General features: G+C 44.4%; 1 protein-coding gene across 1 annotated transcript in view; it reads left to right on the top strand.

Annotated features, from left to right (window-relative positions):
• LOC121579232 (follistatin-related protein 4-like) overlaps positions 1-16,927 on the top strand; it is a 262,850-nt gene that overhangs the window by 224,481 nt on the left and 21,442 nt on the right. The window contains exons 8-14 of the mRNA XM_041893638.2: positions 3,938-4,058; positions 5,248-5,409; positions 8,334-8,468; positions 9,726-9,752; positions 10,548-10,666; positions 12,875-13,024; positions 14,898-15,005. Of these exons, the coding sequence (XP_041749572.2) occupies positions 3,938-4,058; positions 5,248-5,409; positions 8,334-8,468; positions 9,726-9,752; positions 10,548-10,666; positions 12,875-13,024; positions 14,898-15,005 (822 nt within the window). The remainder of the gene's footprint in view (positions 1-3,937; positions 4,059-5,247; positions 5,410-8,333; positions 8,469-9,725; positions 9,753-10,547; positions 10,667-12,874; positions 13,025-14,897; positions 15,006-16,927) is intronic.

Genomic DNA, 16,927 nt, shown 5'->3' with positions numbered 1-16,927 from the left:
CCGCATTTTGGGGGGAAGTTGAGTATGCACACAAAATGTTTTAGTGAAATATAATATCATATATAAAATTTTGCTGACGCTTTAATCCAAAGCGATTTACAGTCTTGCGTGAATACATTTTGACATATGGGTGGTCTCGGGTATCGAAACCAATATCCTGGCGTTGCAATGCTCTACCAAGATGCATAACGGTTATAAATGCTTTGTGAAGCCTCAATTTAATATTATTTATAAGGCCTTTATTAAGCGGTGCTTATGCCACCCTTTATAAAGCCCAGGTTTATGTCATATTTGGCATAGTGGGTTATGTCACATTTGACATTGGTGGTTATGTCACACAGATATGCCACATTTATGAACCCTTTATAAAGCATGGCATACGGTTATAGATGATTCGTAACACATAAAAAAAAAATGTATGTAGTGTTTATGAAGGATTTATGAAGCCTTTATGAGCTGCATGTCATTTAAAGTGGGACTATAATATGTAATGCATTTTCTCCGTAAAAAAAAAAAAATGCTATAAAAAAAAATGAATGAGCATGTCAAACAGGCCTTTTACTCACCCGGTTGGGACTGCTGTGAAAAATGCATTATACTAACCTTCAAACATTTTAAGATGATTTTCCACTAAGACTATTATGGATACAGTACAGAGCTATTACTGTTTTATAAGGGGTGAATAGATGGAAGGAAACATTTTGGGTGGTTTTTCATTTTAAATACAAACTTAAATGAAACATTTATGAAACAATATCAGGCTTCTTTACAAACTGAGGGGGAAGTAATTAACTATGTGTAAGTATACAGCCACTCCATTGTATTCAATCTGTTTTTTTTTGTACAATAACACATTTCCCTTTATGAGGTCCGTAATTTGAGACACAACAGGACAATAATTGGCATAGTATGATCCAGTTGTGTGGTGAGGAAAACTCTCAAAAGAGTGAAAATTCAAAAAGCTGACCAGCTGGCGGGCGTTTTCTCAAACATCTTCAACCTGTACCTGTCCCAGGCTGTAGTCCCCACTTGCTTCAAGGAGACTACCATCGTTCCAGTGCCTAAAAAAAAACAAGGTGACATGAAGTGTTTTGAGAGGCTGGCGACATCAAGGCCAGCATGCCAGGCACATTTGACCCACTCCAATTTGCCGCTCCAACAGATTAACGTTAGATGCCATTTCCATCGCTATTCACTAGTTCCTAAGACATCTGAACACGAGGAGCACCTATGTGAGAATGCTGTTCATTGACTACAGTTTAGCATTCAACACTATTGCACCCTCCAAGCTCGTCAACAAGCTCAGAGCCCTGAGTCTGGAGACTACCCTCTGCCACTGGATCCTGGACTTCCTGACGGGCAGACCACAGGCTGTAAGGATTGGCAACAACACCTCCTCCATACGACGCTTAACACATGGACCCCCCCACGACTGCGTGACTTTGCACAACACCAACTCCATCATCAGGTTTGCTGACGACACCACAATTATAGGCCTTATAACCAACAACGATGAGTCAGCTTATAGGAAGGAGGTAAGTCAACTGGCATTGTGATGCCAGGACAACAACCTCTCTCTCTCAACGTCAGCAAAACAAAGGAGTTGATTGTTGACTTCAGGAAGCAGAGGAGGGAACGTGCCCCGATCCACATCAACGGGACTGCAGTAAAGAAAGTTAGCAGTTTTTAAGTTCCTCGGCGTCCACATCACCAAAGACTTGACATGCACTAACAACACCACCACTCTTGTCAAGGGGGAGCAACAGCACCTCTACTTCTTCTTAAGGTGGCTGAAGAAGTTTGGCATGCCACCCCGGGTCCTCTGCAACATCGACAGTGTCCTGACCAGTTGCATCACAGCCTGGTACGGGAATTACTCCATCCACGACCGCAAGGCCCACCATCAAGGACCCCACACACCCCAGCAATGAGCTGTTCACTCCCTTACCGTCGGGCAAACGGTATCGGAGAATGAGGTCTAGTACCAACAGGCTCAGAGACTGTTTCTATCTGTTATGATGAGTTTCTAGGGTATCAAGTGATTACGAATGTAAGGATGTACTTAGACACTTTTGATGAGGAGTTCATATAAGATATTTAATATGGTACCATGGTTAGTTATCACAGAAGAAGGACATGGCCCTGCCTCTTCCAACTTCCAACTTCCTAACTCCAGAACAAAGATCCACTCTCTCTATATATACACTCTGTTACAAGTCTCTCCACGAACATCTGGTAAACCTCCATGGGCACTCCCTTCTCTTTGATGTTATTACTCTTTACCCCCAAGTCATATATCCTGTCCATCAATAATTTCTAAGATCAACATCAGTAATCTATTCTGACATAAGGAATGCAGACTCCGTGACACCAAACCACTTATCTACTAACGCTCCCCTGGTCCACACAATACAATGACATGACATCATTGCAATCTACAAGCCATCAGACTGCTGAACACTTGAACTGGACTTACCACCTACGCTGACTCTCTGCACCTTAGCACACATGCACTCACTCACGCACGCATGCATGCACACACACACACACACACACACCCACACACACACACCCACACACACACCCACACCCACACACACACACCAACACACATTTATGCTTCACATCGCAACTGCTGCTACCAGACTCTTATTTACTATTGCTAATACTGCACAATTTAAATACTTGCCCCCCAATACCTCCTTCCCTGATACATGTATAAATGGACTATAAATTGTGCCATCCTGTATTATAGTTATGCTAAAATATTTATTATATTCTACTGAACCAGTTACTTTATGTTCGTATTCTTATCTTTTATTATTTCTTATTGTTGTTGCATTGTCGAGAAGGAACCTGCAAGTAAGCATTTAATTGAACGGTGTATTCCATGTGTACATACGACTAATATAACTTTCAACTTGAAACTAGTACATGGTTTTCAGTATTTCTTGTTAAATCCTATAAACCTGTACTGGAACTAAATAAGAAGAATCAGCGCTACACAGTTAAGTTCATACCTTATAGGGATACATGATATAGGATAACGTAGAGTGTTTCATATCTACCTGTACTGTACAGCAGGGTTTCCCAAACTCGGTCCTACCCCCCCCCTTGCCCTAGCACGTCACAGCTGATTCAAATAGTCAAAACTTGATGATGAGTTGGTTATCTGAATCAGCTGTGTAGTGCTGGGGCAAAAAACAAAATGTGCAACCAGGGGGGCCCAGCACTGAGTTTGGGAAACCCTGCTGTACAGTAATTCATCTCTAAAGCAGTGTCTACTGTTTTCATATGTTCCGTAAAGCCTTTGAAATGTCCGTCCTAAGTACTTCCTCTACAGTACCTTTCCTCACCTTAAAGCATTTACTAGAGACGATTATGTCCTCATCCACTCCCATCTCGTTAGCCAAATGAGGAGCAGTAGTTTCCTCTACCTTAAAGCACATAGTGGGACAATAGCTTGCGGCAAGAAACTCCAAGTCTTTAGTCTCTGTTTAGAGAGGGATGTGTTTGGTTATTAAGGGAGCTAGCTCCACACATCTGCACACAGTCAGTCCGCTACGTACTGGGACGCCACTATTTAGTATCTTAATCCTCCCTAAGCCTCTGCTGAAACCCCAGGTGAGTTGTGCATCCTGAAAAACAACAACTGACTCAATTAATCACTCTAATGTTCTTTGTATTTTTAACCCTTCCTATTTATCAGACTGATTGAGCGTGACCACAGGGCTCCAATCCCCATACCTGTCCCAACACCCAGGGACCACATTGATTCATGGTCTATATGCTTCCCATCACTCCATGGTCCCCTGTTGTGTGCCCTCCCTCCCTCCCTCCCCTACCTTCCCTCCTTTTCCTCCCCCCCTCACCTCCCTCCCCTCCCTTCTTCCCTCCCTCACCATCCTCCACTGCCACCTTCCTCTTCCCCCAATAGGACTTTGGTGATGACGGCTCCCTCTACATCACCAAAGTGACAACCATCCATATGGGGAACTACAGCTGTCATGCGTATGGATATGAAGAACTCTGCCAGACCCATGTACTGCAGGTGAATGGTTAGTAATGGCATATACTTTACATTTCACGGTAATTTGATTGTCAGAGTTTAGTTTGGCATGTGGACACCAGAATTTAGACCTGACAAATGTGTTATAGTTGCAGTGCAATCATTGCTGCGTTCAATGTTAAATTCATTTTTTTGTTGTTGGTTTTTGAATAGATAACAAAAAGTAAGATGCTTTTGTGGATGAGGGACTTTCCAGGGTCAGGACTGGCAATCTCTGTCTCAACTCCTGTCTCAACCCTTGTCTCAATCCCTGTCTCAAATCCTGTCTCAGACTCTCTTGGCAGTATTCCAATCACAAAACATGGCATTGTTTTCAAGATGTCCAACATATTATCATAGAAAGCAAATCAAGTCTATACTCATGGCGTTTTACTAACCATACTCAAGTGATTCCACCCTGAGCATGTAAACTGTTTTATCTACAGTACATCAAATAGCCAGCAGTAATCAGCACAGAGGGGCTGCTGCAGACACTTATCAAAACACACTGCTCTACAAATACATTTCCATAAGTATTTTTTCACTGAGACGACGTGTGATTACCGAGCCTTCCTCTTCATTGAGGACCTTGGGAGAGCCATCTGTACCGTCTGTACTGTATCAAATCAAAGATAACAATCTAAATTTCCCGATCTTTGTTTCATTGCTCGCACAGATATGCATAGACAAAAATAGCCTGCAATGATTTTCAATTAACAGGGACAATAGGCGTGATTGTGTGTTGTAAGGCAGGATTTAGGCTAATTGAAAAACGATACAGCTGCATCTGAGATATTCAGTTGAAGAGGGAGGGAAATGTCTGCTTCCTGGAAGGCAAGTTATCTTCGAAGACAATTACCATGTGTTTGTGTTTGGATATGAAGTGTTTCACCTGTAAATAATGACTGGGGCTGCTCAACAAAGTGGATTTTCTTGCCTCTTCCATAATGTGTGTTCCTTCAGATTTACCTTCCTTAACTTCCTTCAATAGTGGTCTTATTTGGTCTTATAAACATTTATGCTGGACTCTATTGTAATGCAGTGCCTGTAGCGTGTATGTGTGATTTTGTGTGGTACTGGTGTGAAATGAAGGCCTTTCTGCCTGCTGTGCCTGTGTAATTATACCTCACTGACTCCTCTCTCTTGTGGCTGTGTTTGTCTCTTTGTGTGTGTGTGTGTGCGTGCGTCTATGTATCCAGTTCCCCCAGTGATCCTCGTCTACCCAGAGACGCAGGCCCAGGAGCCTGGTGTGTCTGCCAGTCTGCACTGCCACGCTGACGGCATCCCAGACCCCAAGATCCTGTGGCTGAAGAATGGCATGGACCTGCAGCCCAGACCCTCCAAGCAGCTCTCCCTCATCGGTAAGGAACCAGGCTACTCCTGCCCACACTCACAAGACCGTATGTGTCCTAAATGACACTCTATTGCCTATGTAGTGCACTGCTTTTGACCAGGGCCCATTGGGAATATATATGGAATAGGCGCACCCTGTTATTACCATCACAGCGACTCCTTTTAAGCAGACACACCACTATGCAGGGAACCATGGAGGTGTTGCTATATTAGGCGTAATTCTGTGTCACACCCCTCCTGTGTTGCCAAATCCAAGATTAGGGTCACCGCTTTGATTATTGTTATTTTGCCGGCCACTGATTTTAGAATGGTAAATATCCAATCCAAGCCTTTGAAGAACATGATAAAGAAAAAGATAGAACAACAGTGTGTGAAAATGAATTATACAGCAGCCAGCCATGTGGGAGAGTTGAACGGGAAATTCAATTTCCGAGGGGACACAAGAGAGTGTATTTTGTGGAGTAACCCTCATTAGATGGCAGTTTACAGGCTGTGTGTGGGTCATTACCTGTGGTAATAGCCTCTTATCAGGCTTCAGATGCAGCTGAAACAAGGCAGGTTCTGCAAGGTTCATATATACATTAACATCCTGCAATCCAGCTTCACGGATCTGCCAGCTCTCTCTCTCACAGCCCAGTTGAGAGTTGCAAATCCGTGGAGCTGGATTCCAGGATGTTAATTTCATTGCTATTTGGGATAGATCTGACCATACCCTTATATCTAGTAAAGGTTTAACAGAGTGCTCAAACATAAGAGTCTACAGATTGAAGCCGTTTTCCAGAGTTATACTCTTGGTTTATTTGGCAGAATATTTCAACATTGGATCAGTATATAGGTATTCCAACTCAGAATTAGATTAGTTTTCCCTCTGGAACTAAGCTAACTAAGGCTAATGTTGGCCTTGTGGAGCTCACGAATCCTGCCAGGATCGGGGAGGCTACAGTACCCACAAATCCTGCCAGGATGAGGGGGAGGCTACAGTACTCACAAATCCTGCCAGGATGAGGGGGAGGCTACAGTACTCACAAATCCTGCCAGGATGAGGGGGAGGCTACAGTACTCACAAATCCTGCCAGGATGAGGGGGAGGCTACAGAACTCACAAATCCTGCCAGGATGAGGGGGGGGCTACAGAACTCACAAATCCTGCCAGGATCCTCTACATCAGGGGTGTCAAACTCATTCCATGGAGGTCCTTGTGTCTGCTGGTTTTTGGTTTTTCCTTTCAATAAAGATCTAGACAACCAGGTGAGGGGAGTTCCTTACTGATCAGTGACCTTCATTCATCAATCAAGTAAAAGGGAGGAGCGAAAACCCGCAGACACCACTCGGCTCTCCGTGGAATGAGTTTGACATGTGTACTCTACATTTACAATGGGAGGGTTCAATAGGCTCAACTGTTAGGAATAGGTGCTGTCCAAAGGCCTGACTGCTTAGCCCAACTTGGTTAGCCCAACTGGTGGTGCTGTCCAAGGTTCTGACTGTTTAGCCCAACTGGTGGTGCTGTCCAAGGTTCTGACTGCTTAGCCCAACTGGTGGTGCTGAATGGACAGCTGCATTATCCTCTGTTGTATGGAATAAGGACATATATCAGCTCTGTATATTTGATTTCTATCTGACACATTCTGAACGATTTACCTCACTACAACCTCCCACTGATCCCCTGGCGCCACAAAGATCTACAAGTCTGAAAATCCCTGTATAAACTGTCTGTTCCCTTGTTATTAATTTTTTTGTGAGAAAGCAATGCCTAACTATTGGCAAATTCTTAATTGAGCGGTCATCCATTAAAATTGATCAAGGCATAATTCTGGATTAGATGTAATTCCGACAGTGTCTGGTGTTTAATGTGGGGCGGGTCACTCTGTACATCATCACTTTACTCCCCCCTAAAGAGTAGTTAGAAGAGTGAATCTGAACACAAACTATTGTAAAAACATCACCCATTTCACTAAAATTAGGTAGAGTCTATAAAGTCGACAAACTTGTGTTTTTCAGGTGGTAGAATTTTCAGTAAAATCCATTGATCTAAATGAGAATGAAGAAAATGTATATTGCATTATGTGTACATTGGTGCCTGTAGAAGTTGTTCATATTAGCCCAGGGTTTATCTCAGGCCCTGGCTCCGTCAGGTCTTTTTCAGCACTATGAAGTTCTCCTCCTCTGCCTCTGCCTGCCAGTCCACATTTAGGAGATACGCTTGCAACGTAAGGGTTGTGGGTTCGATTCCCACGGGGGGCCAGTATGAAAAATGTATGCACTCACTAATTGTAAGTCACTCTGGATAAGAGCGTCTGCTAAATGACTCAAATGTAAATAAAAGAGATCAAGAGAGGGGGATCAAAGAGGACAGAGAGAGGAAGGGAGAGATGAGAGGAGGAAGGTGAAAGACTGGCACAAGATCTTTGACACGGCATGTGAAAGCAGCTGTCTGACACGGGCGTCCTTCACTCCTGCTGCAGTGTTGTGAAGATTGCCTTGTTGTGATCAAGGCAAACACAGCAACAGCGTGAGGGTGAGGAGGGATGGATATGAGCGTGAGAACATGCCATAGATCACAAAGGGCTGCGAGTGCTAGCGTCAGAGAGCTAGGGTTGCCTCTGCTGCCTCTCTCTGATGTTAGCACTCACTGTGTCCTGAGATATATCACCTTCCCCTGACACTAGATCTCTGGGAACAGAACAGAGAGGATTCAGTCAAAGGATAATTTGAGGAAGTGTTGTTGTGTTGTCATCACAAGGGTTCAGGCTTCAATGGCTTGTGTTAGTGAGATGTGGATACATAGTTAGGTGGCTACTTAGATTAGCTTTGTTCATTCATTTAGAAAAATACAGTGTATTGCTAGGTGGGAGGATGAAACAGCCATGGGAAATGTGTACCAGTGTAGAAACGTGGCTGAGCTGAGACTTGTCGTTCATGCTCCTCTGTAACAGCGAATGGGAACGAGCTCCTCATTGGCAGCGTACGCTATGAGGACACAGGCGCCTACACCTGCATTGCTAAGAACGAGGTGGGGGTGGACGAGGACATATCGTCTCTGTTTGTGGAGGACTCAGCCAGAAAGACACGTAAGTGACTGAGAGTTTACTTCAAGTAGAACATGGAAAAATGCCTCCGGGATTTTCACTAGGTATTTTTGGCATTGAAAATGTAGATAGTAATTAGCATAATGCTACAGTATATCGGCATACAATTAACAAAAAGATGACACTTTATTCTGTGGTATCTTTCTGTATAAAAGAAAACAAAATAAGTCACATTTGTTTTTTACAGCCTTTGGGTTTAGATTGTGTCAAATGCAATAAAAAAAACTAGGATGCATTTATGTTGTTGTGTTAATTGAAGTATTTCTGTCTGTAAAGAAGCACTCTTGCTAAATTTGTTTCTGTCCCACTTTTTCTGATATGACTTGATATGACATAGTCTCTCTCTCTCTCTCTCTCTCTCTCTCTCTCTCTCTCTCTCTCTCTCTCTCCCTCTCTCTCTCCCTTCTCTCTCTCCCTTTCTCTCTCTCCCTCTCTCTCTCTCCCTCTCTCTCTCTCCCTTTCTCCCTCTCCCTCTCTCTCTCTCTCCCTTTCTCTCTCTCCCTCTCTCTCTCCCTGTCTCTCTCTCCCTCTCTCTCTCCCTTTCTCTCTCTCTCCCTCTCTCTCTCCCTTTCTCTCTCTCCCTCTCTCTCTCCCTTTCTCTCTCTCCCTTTCTCTCTCTCCTTCTCTCTCTCCCTTTCTCTCTCTCCCTCTCTCTCTCCCTTTCTCTCTCTCTCCCTCTCTCTCTCCCTTTCTCTCTCTCCCTTTCTCTCTCTCCCTCTCTCTCCCTTTATCTCTCTCCCTTTCTCTCTCTCCCTCTGTCTCTCTCCCTTTCTCTCTCTCCCTCTCTCCCTCTCTCTCTATCCCTTTCTCTCTCTCTCCCTCTCTCTCTCCCTTTCTCTCTCTCCCTATCTCTCTCCCTCTCTCTCTCTCCCTTTCTCTCTCTCCCTCTCTCTCTCCCTTTCTCTCTCTCCCTTTCTCTCTCTCCCTTTCTCTCTCTCCCTTTTCTCTCTCTCCCTTTCTCCCTCTCCCTTTCTCTCTCTCCCTTTCTCTCTCTCCCTTTCTCTCTCTCCCTCCCTCTCTCTCTCCCTTTCTCTCTCTCCCTTTATCTCTCTCCCTTTCTCTCTCTCCCTTTCTCTCGCTCCCTCTCTCTCTCCCTTTCTCTCTCTCCCTCTCTCTCTCCCTTTCTCTCTCTCCCTTTATCCCTCTCCCTTTCACTCTCTCCCTTTCGCTCTCTCCCTTTCTCTCTCTCCCTCTCTCTCTCTCCCTCTCTCTTCTGTCATTCTGATGCTGATGCTGCAGTTGCAAACATACTGTGGCGGGAGGAAGGTACTGAAATATACTATAACACTTTTCACCATGTCTTTTTTTTCTGTTATTTTCAATTCACTTCTATAATTTACCAACATTCTTCTGAATGCCTATGTTTTGTACTGTGAATATGTTAATTTTGTATATTCATTATGTGTATATTTTCTTGCTGAAAACGTTATTTTACAAGACTTGACCATGAAAATATAACAAAAATGCAAACCGTTTTGCTACTGGACTGCCTCCACATTTCAGCACACATAACTCTTCCTCTATGATCTAGTTGTGACACCACAACATGTTTATTTTGGCTGATTAGAGAGTAGAGAGAGGCCCATTGTTTGAATCTTGTCCACCCCGATGCTGATTGTGCACAGACAGTATCACTGGCCTTAATGTCACGTCATGACTGTTTCAGCAGCTCTCAAGGTGTTGATTGCACGTGGTTATCCTATACGATGTAACCTGCCATCCCAACACAATGTGATTTTCCACAGCATAAACAGCCTCGTTGTATATCCTTGTCCCTGTAAGCATCAATCTGTTGTCTAATTACCAGCTGTTGTTTAGAGTCAGGTGTCTGGCCTGGAAAATATTCTCGGGCTCATAGCGGCCATCAAGTTTCAGAAGGCAGTCTCACAATGAACTCGTTAGACATGTTGTTGACAGACACTGACTCTGCCGTGACAATGCCTGACAACTCCACCAGTCATTGACTAGTTCAGGTGCTGCTAACAGGGTCTGTGTATTCTCTGTAAGGCTGTTGAATGTGAGAACATCAGCTGAAGCTCTTTTGATCTCCTAACTCCTCAGGTTTGAGCGTGGGAAACATGTTCTATGTGTTCTCTGATGAGGGCATCACCGTGCTGCAGCCCAGCGAGTGTGAGATACGTAAACACATTGAGCGCACAGAGAGGATCGTGGCCAGCTATGTAAGTCCTCCTGTCCATCTACAGTTGAAGTCGGAGGTTTACATACACTTAGGTTGGAGTCATTAAAACTAGTTTTTCAACCATTCCACAAATTTCTTGTTAACAAACTATAGGTTTGGCAAGTCGGTTAGGACATCTACTTTGTGCATGACACAAGTAATTTTTCCAACAATTGTTTACAGACATATTATTTCACTTATAATTCACAGTATCACAATTCCAGTGGGACAGAAGTTTACATACACTAAGTTGACTGTGCATTTAAACAGCTTGGAAAATTCCAGAAAATTATGACATGGCTTTAGAAGCTTCTGATAGGCTAATTGACATCATTTGAGTCAATTGGAGGTGTACCTATGGATGTATTTCAAGGCCTACCTTCAAACCCAGTGCCTCTTTGCTTGATATCATGGGAAAATCAAAAGAAATCAGCCAAGACCTCAGAAAAAAAAACTGTAGACCTCCACAAGTCTGGTTCATCCTTGGGAGCAATTTCCAAATGCCTGAAGGCACCACGTTCATCTGTACAAACAATAGTACGCAAGTATAAACACCATGAGATCACGCAGCCGTCATACTGCTCAGGAAGGAGACGTGTTCTGTCTCCTAGAGATGAACGTACTTTGGTGCGAAAAGTGCAAATCAATCCCAGAACAACAGCAAAGGACCTTGTGAAGATGCTGGTGGAAACAGGTACAAAAGTATCTATATCCACAGTAAAACTAGTCCTATATCGACATAACCTGAAAGACCGCTCAGCAAGGAAGAAGCCACTGCTCCAAAACCGCCATAAAAAAGCCAGACTACGGTTTGCAACTGCACATGGGGACAAAGATCATACTTTTTGGAGAAATGTCCTCTGGTCTGATGAAACAAAAATAGAACTGTTCGGCCATAATGACCATCGTTATGTTTGGAGGAAAAAGGGGGTGCTTGCAAGCCGAAGAACACCATCCCAACCATAAAGCACGGGGGTGGCAGCATCATGCTTTGGGGGTGCTTTGCTGCAGGAAAATTATGTGGATATATTGAAGCAACATTTTAAGACATCAGTCACTAAGTTAAAGCTTGGTCGCAAATGGGTTTTCCAACTGGACAATGACTCCAAGCATACTTCCAAAGTTGTGGCAAAATGGCTTAAGGACAACAAAGTCAAGGTATTGGTGTGGCCATCACAAAGTCCTGACCTCAATCCTATAGAAAATGTGTGGGCAGAGCTGAAAAAGTGTGTGCATGCAAGGAGGCCTACAAACCTGACTCAGTTACACCAGCTCTGTCAGGAGGAATGGGCCAAAATTCACCCAACTTATTGTGGGAAGCTTGTGGAAGGCTACCTGAAACGTTTGACCCAAGTTAAACAATTTAAAGGCAATGCTACCAAATACTAATTGAGTTCATGTAAACTTTTGACCCACTGGGAATGTGATGAAAGAAATAAAAGCTGAAATAAATAATTCTCTCTACTATTATTCTGACATTTCACATTCTTAAAATAAAGTGGTGATCCTAACTGACCTAAGACATGGACCTAAGTCCTAAGACATTTACTAGGATTAAATGTCAGGAATTGTGAAAAACTGAGTTTAAATGTATTTGGCTAAGGTGTATGTAATGATGCTGGTGTTTTGGGACTTTTTATGACTTCAAATCAAATCAATATGTATTTGCCACATGCACCGAATACAACAGTGAAATGCTTACTTCGTTTTAAGAAAAATATCTTACAGATTTACAGAGGTACACACATCCCCCCACTGCACTACAATCCATTGCTAGTATCTGTGCTCTCCGTTCAGGATTACTCATGTCCATTAGTTAAAGATCCCAGGTCAATAGCTCACAGTAACCCTGCAAGTCTGTAATATACTAGAGAACATCACTCTCCCAAAGCAATGGGCTTTAGTTGATAAAAGTGGCTTTTTTCTCTGAGGGATTGAAGTTTTACTGGTTGCTGTAATTGTATTACAGATCGATACAAACTCAATAAGCCATGTGTTAGCCCATTGCTGCTGTAAACAGCATTTTCTCTGCCCTACGTGTGAGAGAGAGGGGGCCACTCTTCGATTATGGTCCTGTGTGTGCAGTGATTAGCTGTGGATTCACCCTTCTTCTTCTTCTTCTTCTTCTTCTTCTTCTTCTTCTTCTTCTTCTTCTTCTTCTTCTTCTTCTTCTTTCCTTCTCTCTCCCTCCATCCCATTCTTTCTCCAGGAGGAGATGTGCCCTAAAAGTGAAGGTGTGTCCCCGCAGCACTGTTTGTGGTCCTCAGCGGTCAGTGTGAGGGATAAGTACATCTACGTCACCCAACCCCTTCAAAAACGCCTGCTGGTCATCGACACCCAGGCCCAGAAAGTGGTGCAGGTTGGTTGGTTTTATTAATCTTCTCTATAAGCCGTTTAGAGGGCCGTCCCCCGAAGCTTTCACCAACAGTTGGCCAAGGGCTTAAATGAAAGCCATTATTTTTGCCACAAGAAGAGAGAGGGAGAGAGAGTGAAAAGAGAGAGAGGGAGAAAGAAAGAGTGGAGAAAGAGAGAGAGTGAAGAGAGCAAGAGCGAAGATAGGGAAAGAGAGGGAGCAGAGAGAGAGGGAGAGTGGGAGCGGGAGGGTAAAGAAGAGTGCTGAAAACAAAGAAGCTGGTGTTTTCCTCTCAATCGCCAAGGTCTGCCACACTTCTCCATACCCTCACTGGTGTGTGTGGGGGCAGCTCTGTCACACTTCTCCATACCCTCACTGGTGTGTGTGGGGGCAGCTCTGCCACACTTCTCCATACCCTCACTGGTGTGTGTGGGGGTAGGAGGTTAATGTATCATCCTTTTTCTCTCTCCATCCATTTCTCTCTACCTACTTCTCTCTCCCTCTCTCTCCTTCTCCCGCCCTCCCTCTCTTCTATCTCCTCTCACCATCTCTCTCCCCCTCCATCTATCTCTACCTCCCTCTCCCATCTCTCTCTTTACCTCTCATTTACGTCATTTAGCAGACGCTCTTATCCAGAGCGACTTACAGTTAGTGCATACATTATTCTTATTTATTTATTTTCATACTGGCCCCCCATGGGAATCGAACCCACAACCCTGGCGTTGCAAACGCCATGCTCTACCAACTGAGCTACCTCCCTGCTGGCCATTCCCTCCCCTACCCTGGACGACGCTGGGCCAATTGTGCGCCGCCCCATTGGTCTCCCGGTTGCGGCCGGCTACAGCAGAGCCTGGATTCGAACCAGGATCTCTAGTGGCACAGCTAGCACTGCGATGCAGTGCCTTAGACCACTGCGCCACTCGGGAGGTTGTCTCTCTCTCCCCCTCCATCTCTTTCTACCTCCCTCTCCCTCCCTCCATCTCTCTCAGCTATCTCCACTCAACACAGAGACGTTTCAGGGAGGCTTTTAAAAGAGTGAAAAATAACACCCTTATTCTGATCTGTTTTTGCTTAACAACAACAACAACACCTAGCTAACAGTTACATAGCAGTCATTTTCGTTTGCTGTCACGCTGCATGATATAAGATAATTAACAAAATGACAAATTAAATAATATAACTACTTAGCAGGAGAAAGGCTGAAAAAGAAAGGCTGTAAAAAAAACAGTGACATGATAGTGAATGAGTGTTGTGTCTATAACAAACTGGGAGTATAGGTATGCTGGGGTGAGGGGTCAGTTGCCTGTAAGTCTCATTGTTTGGTGCACTGACCCCTCCCTCCACCCTCCTCTGACATGTGAGTGACAGCATGACGGTCAGAGTCTGAGGGTCTGGGAGTGGGAGAGTTTTCGACACATACCTGACCAGTGGAAAATAAATAGGCTGACCTCCCATTACTGAACCCATGCCTCTGGCGTGCTTCACTGGGGGTGCGGTTGGGGAAGGAAGGGGAGTCGTCACACGGCACGCTACATGTCCATGGGAGCGGTTCATTGATTGTGTTATTCCTCACTGTTGACAATCCACCCGGCCCAGGGTTGTGTCTCTCTCTCTTCTTTCTTTCATTCCCCCCTCGTCTTCCCTATATCTATTCCCAGGCCGTTGCTGTGAATAACAATGTGTTCTCAGTCAACTTAACTGGCAAAATAAGGGTCAAATCTCTCTCTCTCGCTCTCTCTCTCTCTCTCTCGCTCTCTCTCTCTCTATCTCTCTCTATCTCTCTCTCTCTCTCTCTCTCTCTCTCTCTCTCTCTCTCTCTCTCTCTCTCTCTCTCTCTCTCGCTCTCTCTCTCTCGCTCTCTCGCTCTCTCTCTCTCTAGGCGGTAGAGACAGACCCTTTCCCGGTGAAGCTGCTCTATGACAAGTCACATGACCAGGTCTGGGTTCTATGCTGGGGCAGCATGCAGAAGTCCCAGCCAACCTTACAGGTAAGGAGTTATTGGTGGGTGCAGGTGTAAGTGAGTGTGTGACTGTATCTTGGTCCATGCGTACGTGTGTATAAGTCAGTATTTGTTTGTGTGAGTATTTAATATATGTATGTTTTACGATGTTCACCAGTGAGCAAACTGCAATTCACAGCTGTGGCCCTGTAAGCATGTGATCCAGTCCCTTTGGAGAGGATGTGTTGGAGACTTCACACTGTAGACATGTGATCCAGTCCCTTTGGAGAGGATGTGTTGGAGACTTCACACTGTGGACATGTGATCCAGTCCCTTTGGAGAGGAAGTGTTTGAGACTTCACACTGTAGACATGTGATCCAGTCCCTTTGGAGAGGATGTGTTGGAGACTTCACACTGTGGACATGTGATCCAGTCCCTTTGGAGAGGAAGTGTTTGAGACTTCACACTGTAGACATGTGATCCAGTCCCTTTGGAGAGGATGTGTTGGAGACTTCACACTGTGGACATGTGATCCAGTCCCTTTGGAGAGGAAGTGTTTGAGACTTCACACTGTAGACATGTGATCCAGTCCCTTTGGAGAGGATGTGTTGGAGACTTCACACTGTAGACATGTGATCCAGTCCCTTTGGAGAGGACGTGTTTGAGACTTCACACTGTAGACATGTGATCCTGTCCCTTTGGAGAGGATGTGTTGGAGACTTCACACTGTAGACATGTGATCCTGTCCCTTTGGAGAGGATGTGTTGGAGACTTCACACTGTAGACATGTGATCCAGTCCCTTTGGAGAGGAAGTGTTTGAGACTTCACACTGTAGACATGTGATCCAGTCCCTTTGGAGAGGATGTGTTGGAGACTTCACACTGTGGACATGTGATCCAGTCCCTTTGGAGAGGAAGTGTTTGAGACTTCACACTGTAGACATGTGATCCAGTCCCTTTGGAGAGGATGTGTTGGAGACTTCACACTGTGGACATGTGATCCAGTCCCTTTGGAGAGGAAGTGTTTGAGACTTAACACATGAGGGATGATCACAGGTGTGGATGTGTTTCAGGCCCACGGGAGGTTTGGCCAATGAGATCCCAGAGCTCAGAGCTGGCTTATGCTTCTGGGAGAGCCATCATAGTGTTTATAGGGTTGATGTAACAGAGGACAGGAGCACAGCTCCACATACTGCAACTGTCAAGGGACTGCGTTGTCATTTTGCAACGGACACAACATTTTCATTGTTACTTTCCTCTTCCTTTGATGGTTGTTCAAATGTTGTGAGGTGCTCTGTCTGTCAGTAGTCGGTACGTGGAGAGGAGGAAACAGTCTTATTAGCAAGGGAGAGGATTGAACGCTTGTCAGTTTGGGCTCATTGTGAAATCCTAATGTGTTCTCACTCCCCTGCCCAAGAGGGATGCAATGGGTCCCAAATAAAGAGACAGCAACGCTGTTTTTAAAATGGCACTTTTCTATCTCAAACCAAGTGATTTTCTGCTCATTTAATTCATTCTTCAAATTGTTGTATAATCTCAAACTGCCCTGCATAAGCGTTCATGTGAATTGTCAGACTACTAAAACACGCCTGGTGTTCTGTAGTCGCTCAATAGTAATGAATAATTACAAAACGAGGCTTGAATCATTCAGTCCAGAATGCAATTTCAGGCAATCTGCATAACTGGCTCTAAGGCAAATGGATCACACCACAAATAAATGGCTTGATAATGTCATTATTATTTGGAATGCAAGAAATTGACCTGAGCATCTCCACAGGAGGCAATTCAAAATGTCAAACACCTCCTTTTTTAATTGCTCAATATCTCTAAGCAAACATCCGAGTGAGATTGACAATCCAATAGATAAAACAAATGAAGGAGCAGGGATGTTGAGAGGGGAAGGATTTATTTATTTATTTCACCTTTATTTAACCAGGTAAGCCAGTTGAGAACAAGTTCTCATTTACAA

This window comes from Coregonus clupeaformis, chromosome 13 (genome assembly GCF_020615455.1).
Source record: "Coregonus clupeaformis isolate EN_2021a chromosome 13, ASM2061545v1, whole genome shotgun sequence".
Classification (NCBI taxonomy): domain Eukaryota; kingdom Metazoa; phylum Chordata; class Actinopteri; order Salmoniformes; family Salmonidae; genus Coregonus; species Coregonus clupeaformis.
This window is presented reverse-complemented; position numbering and strand designations above follow the sequence as displayed.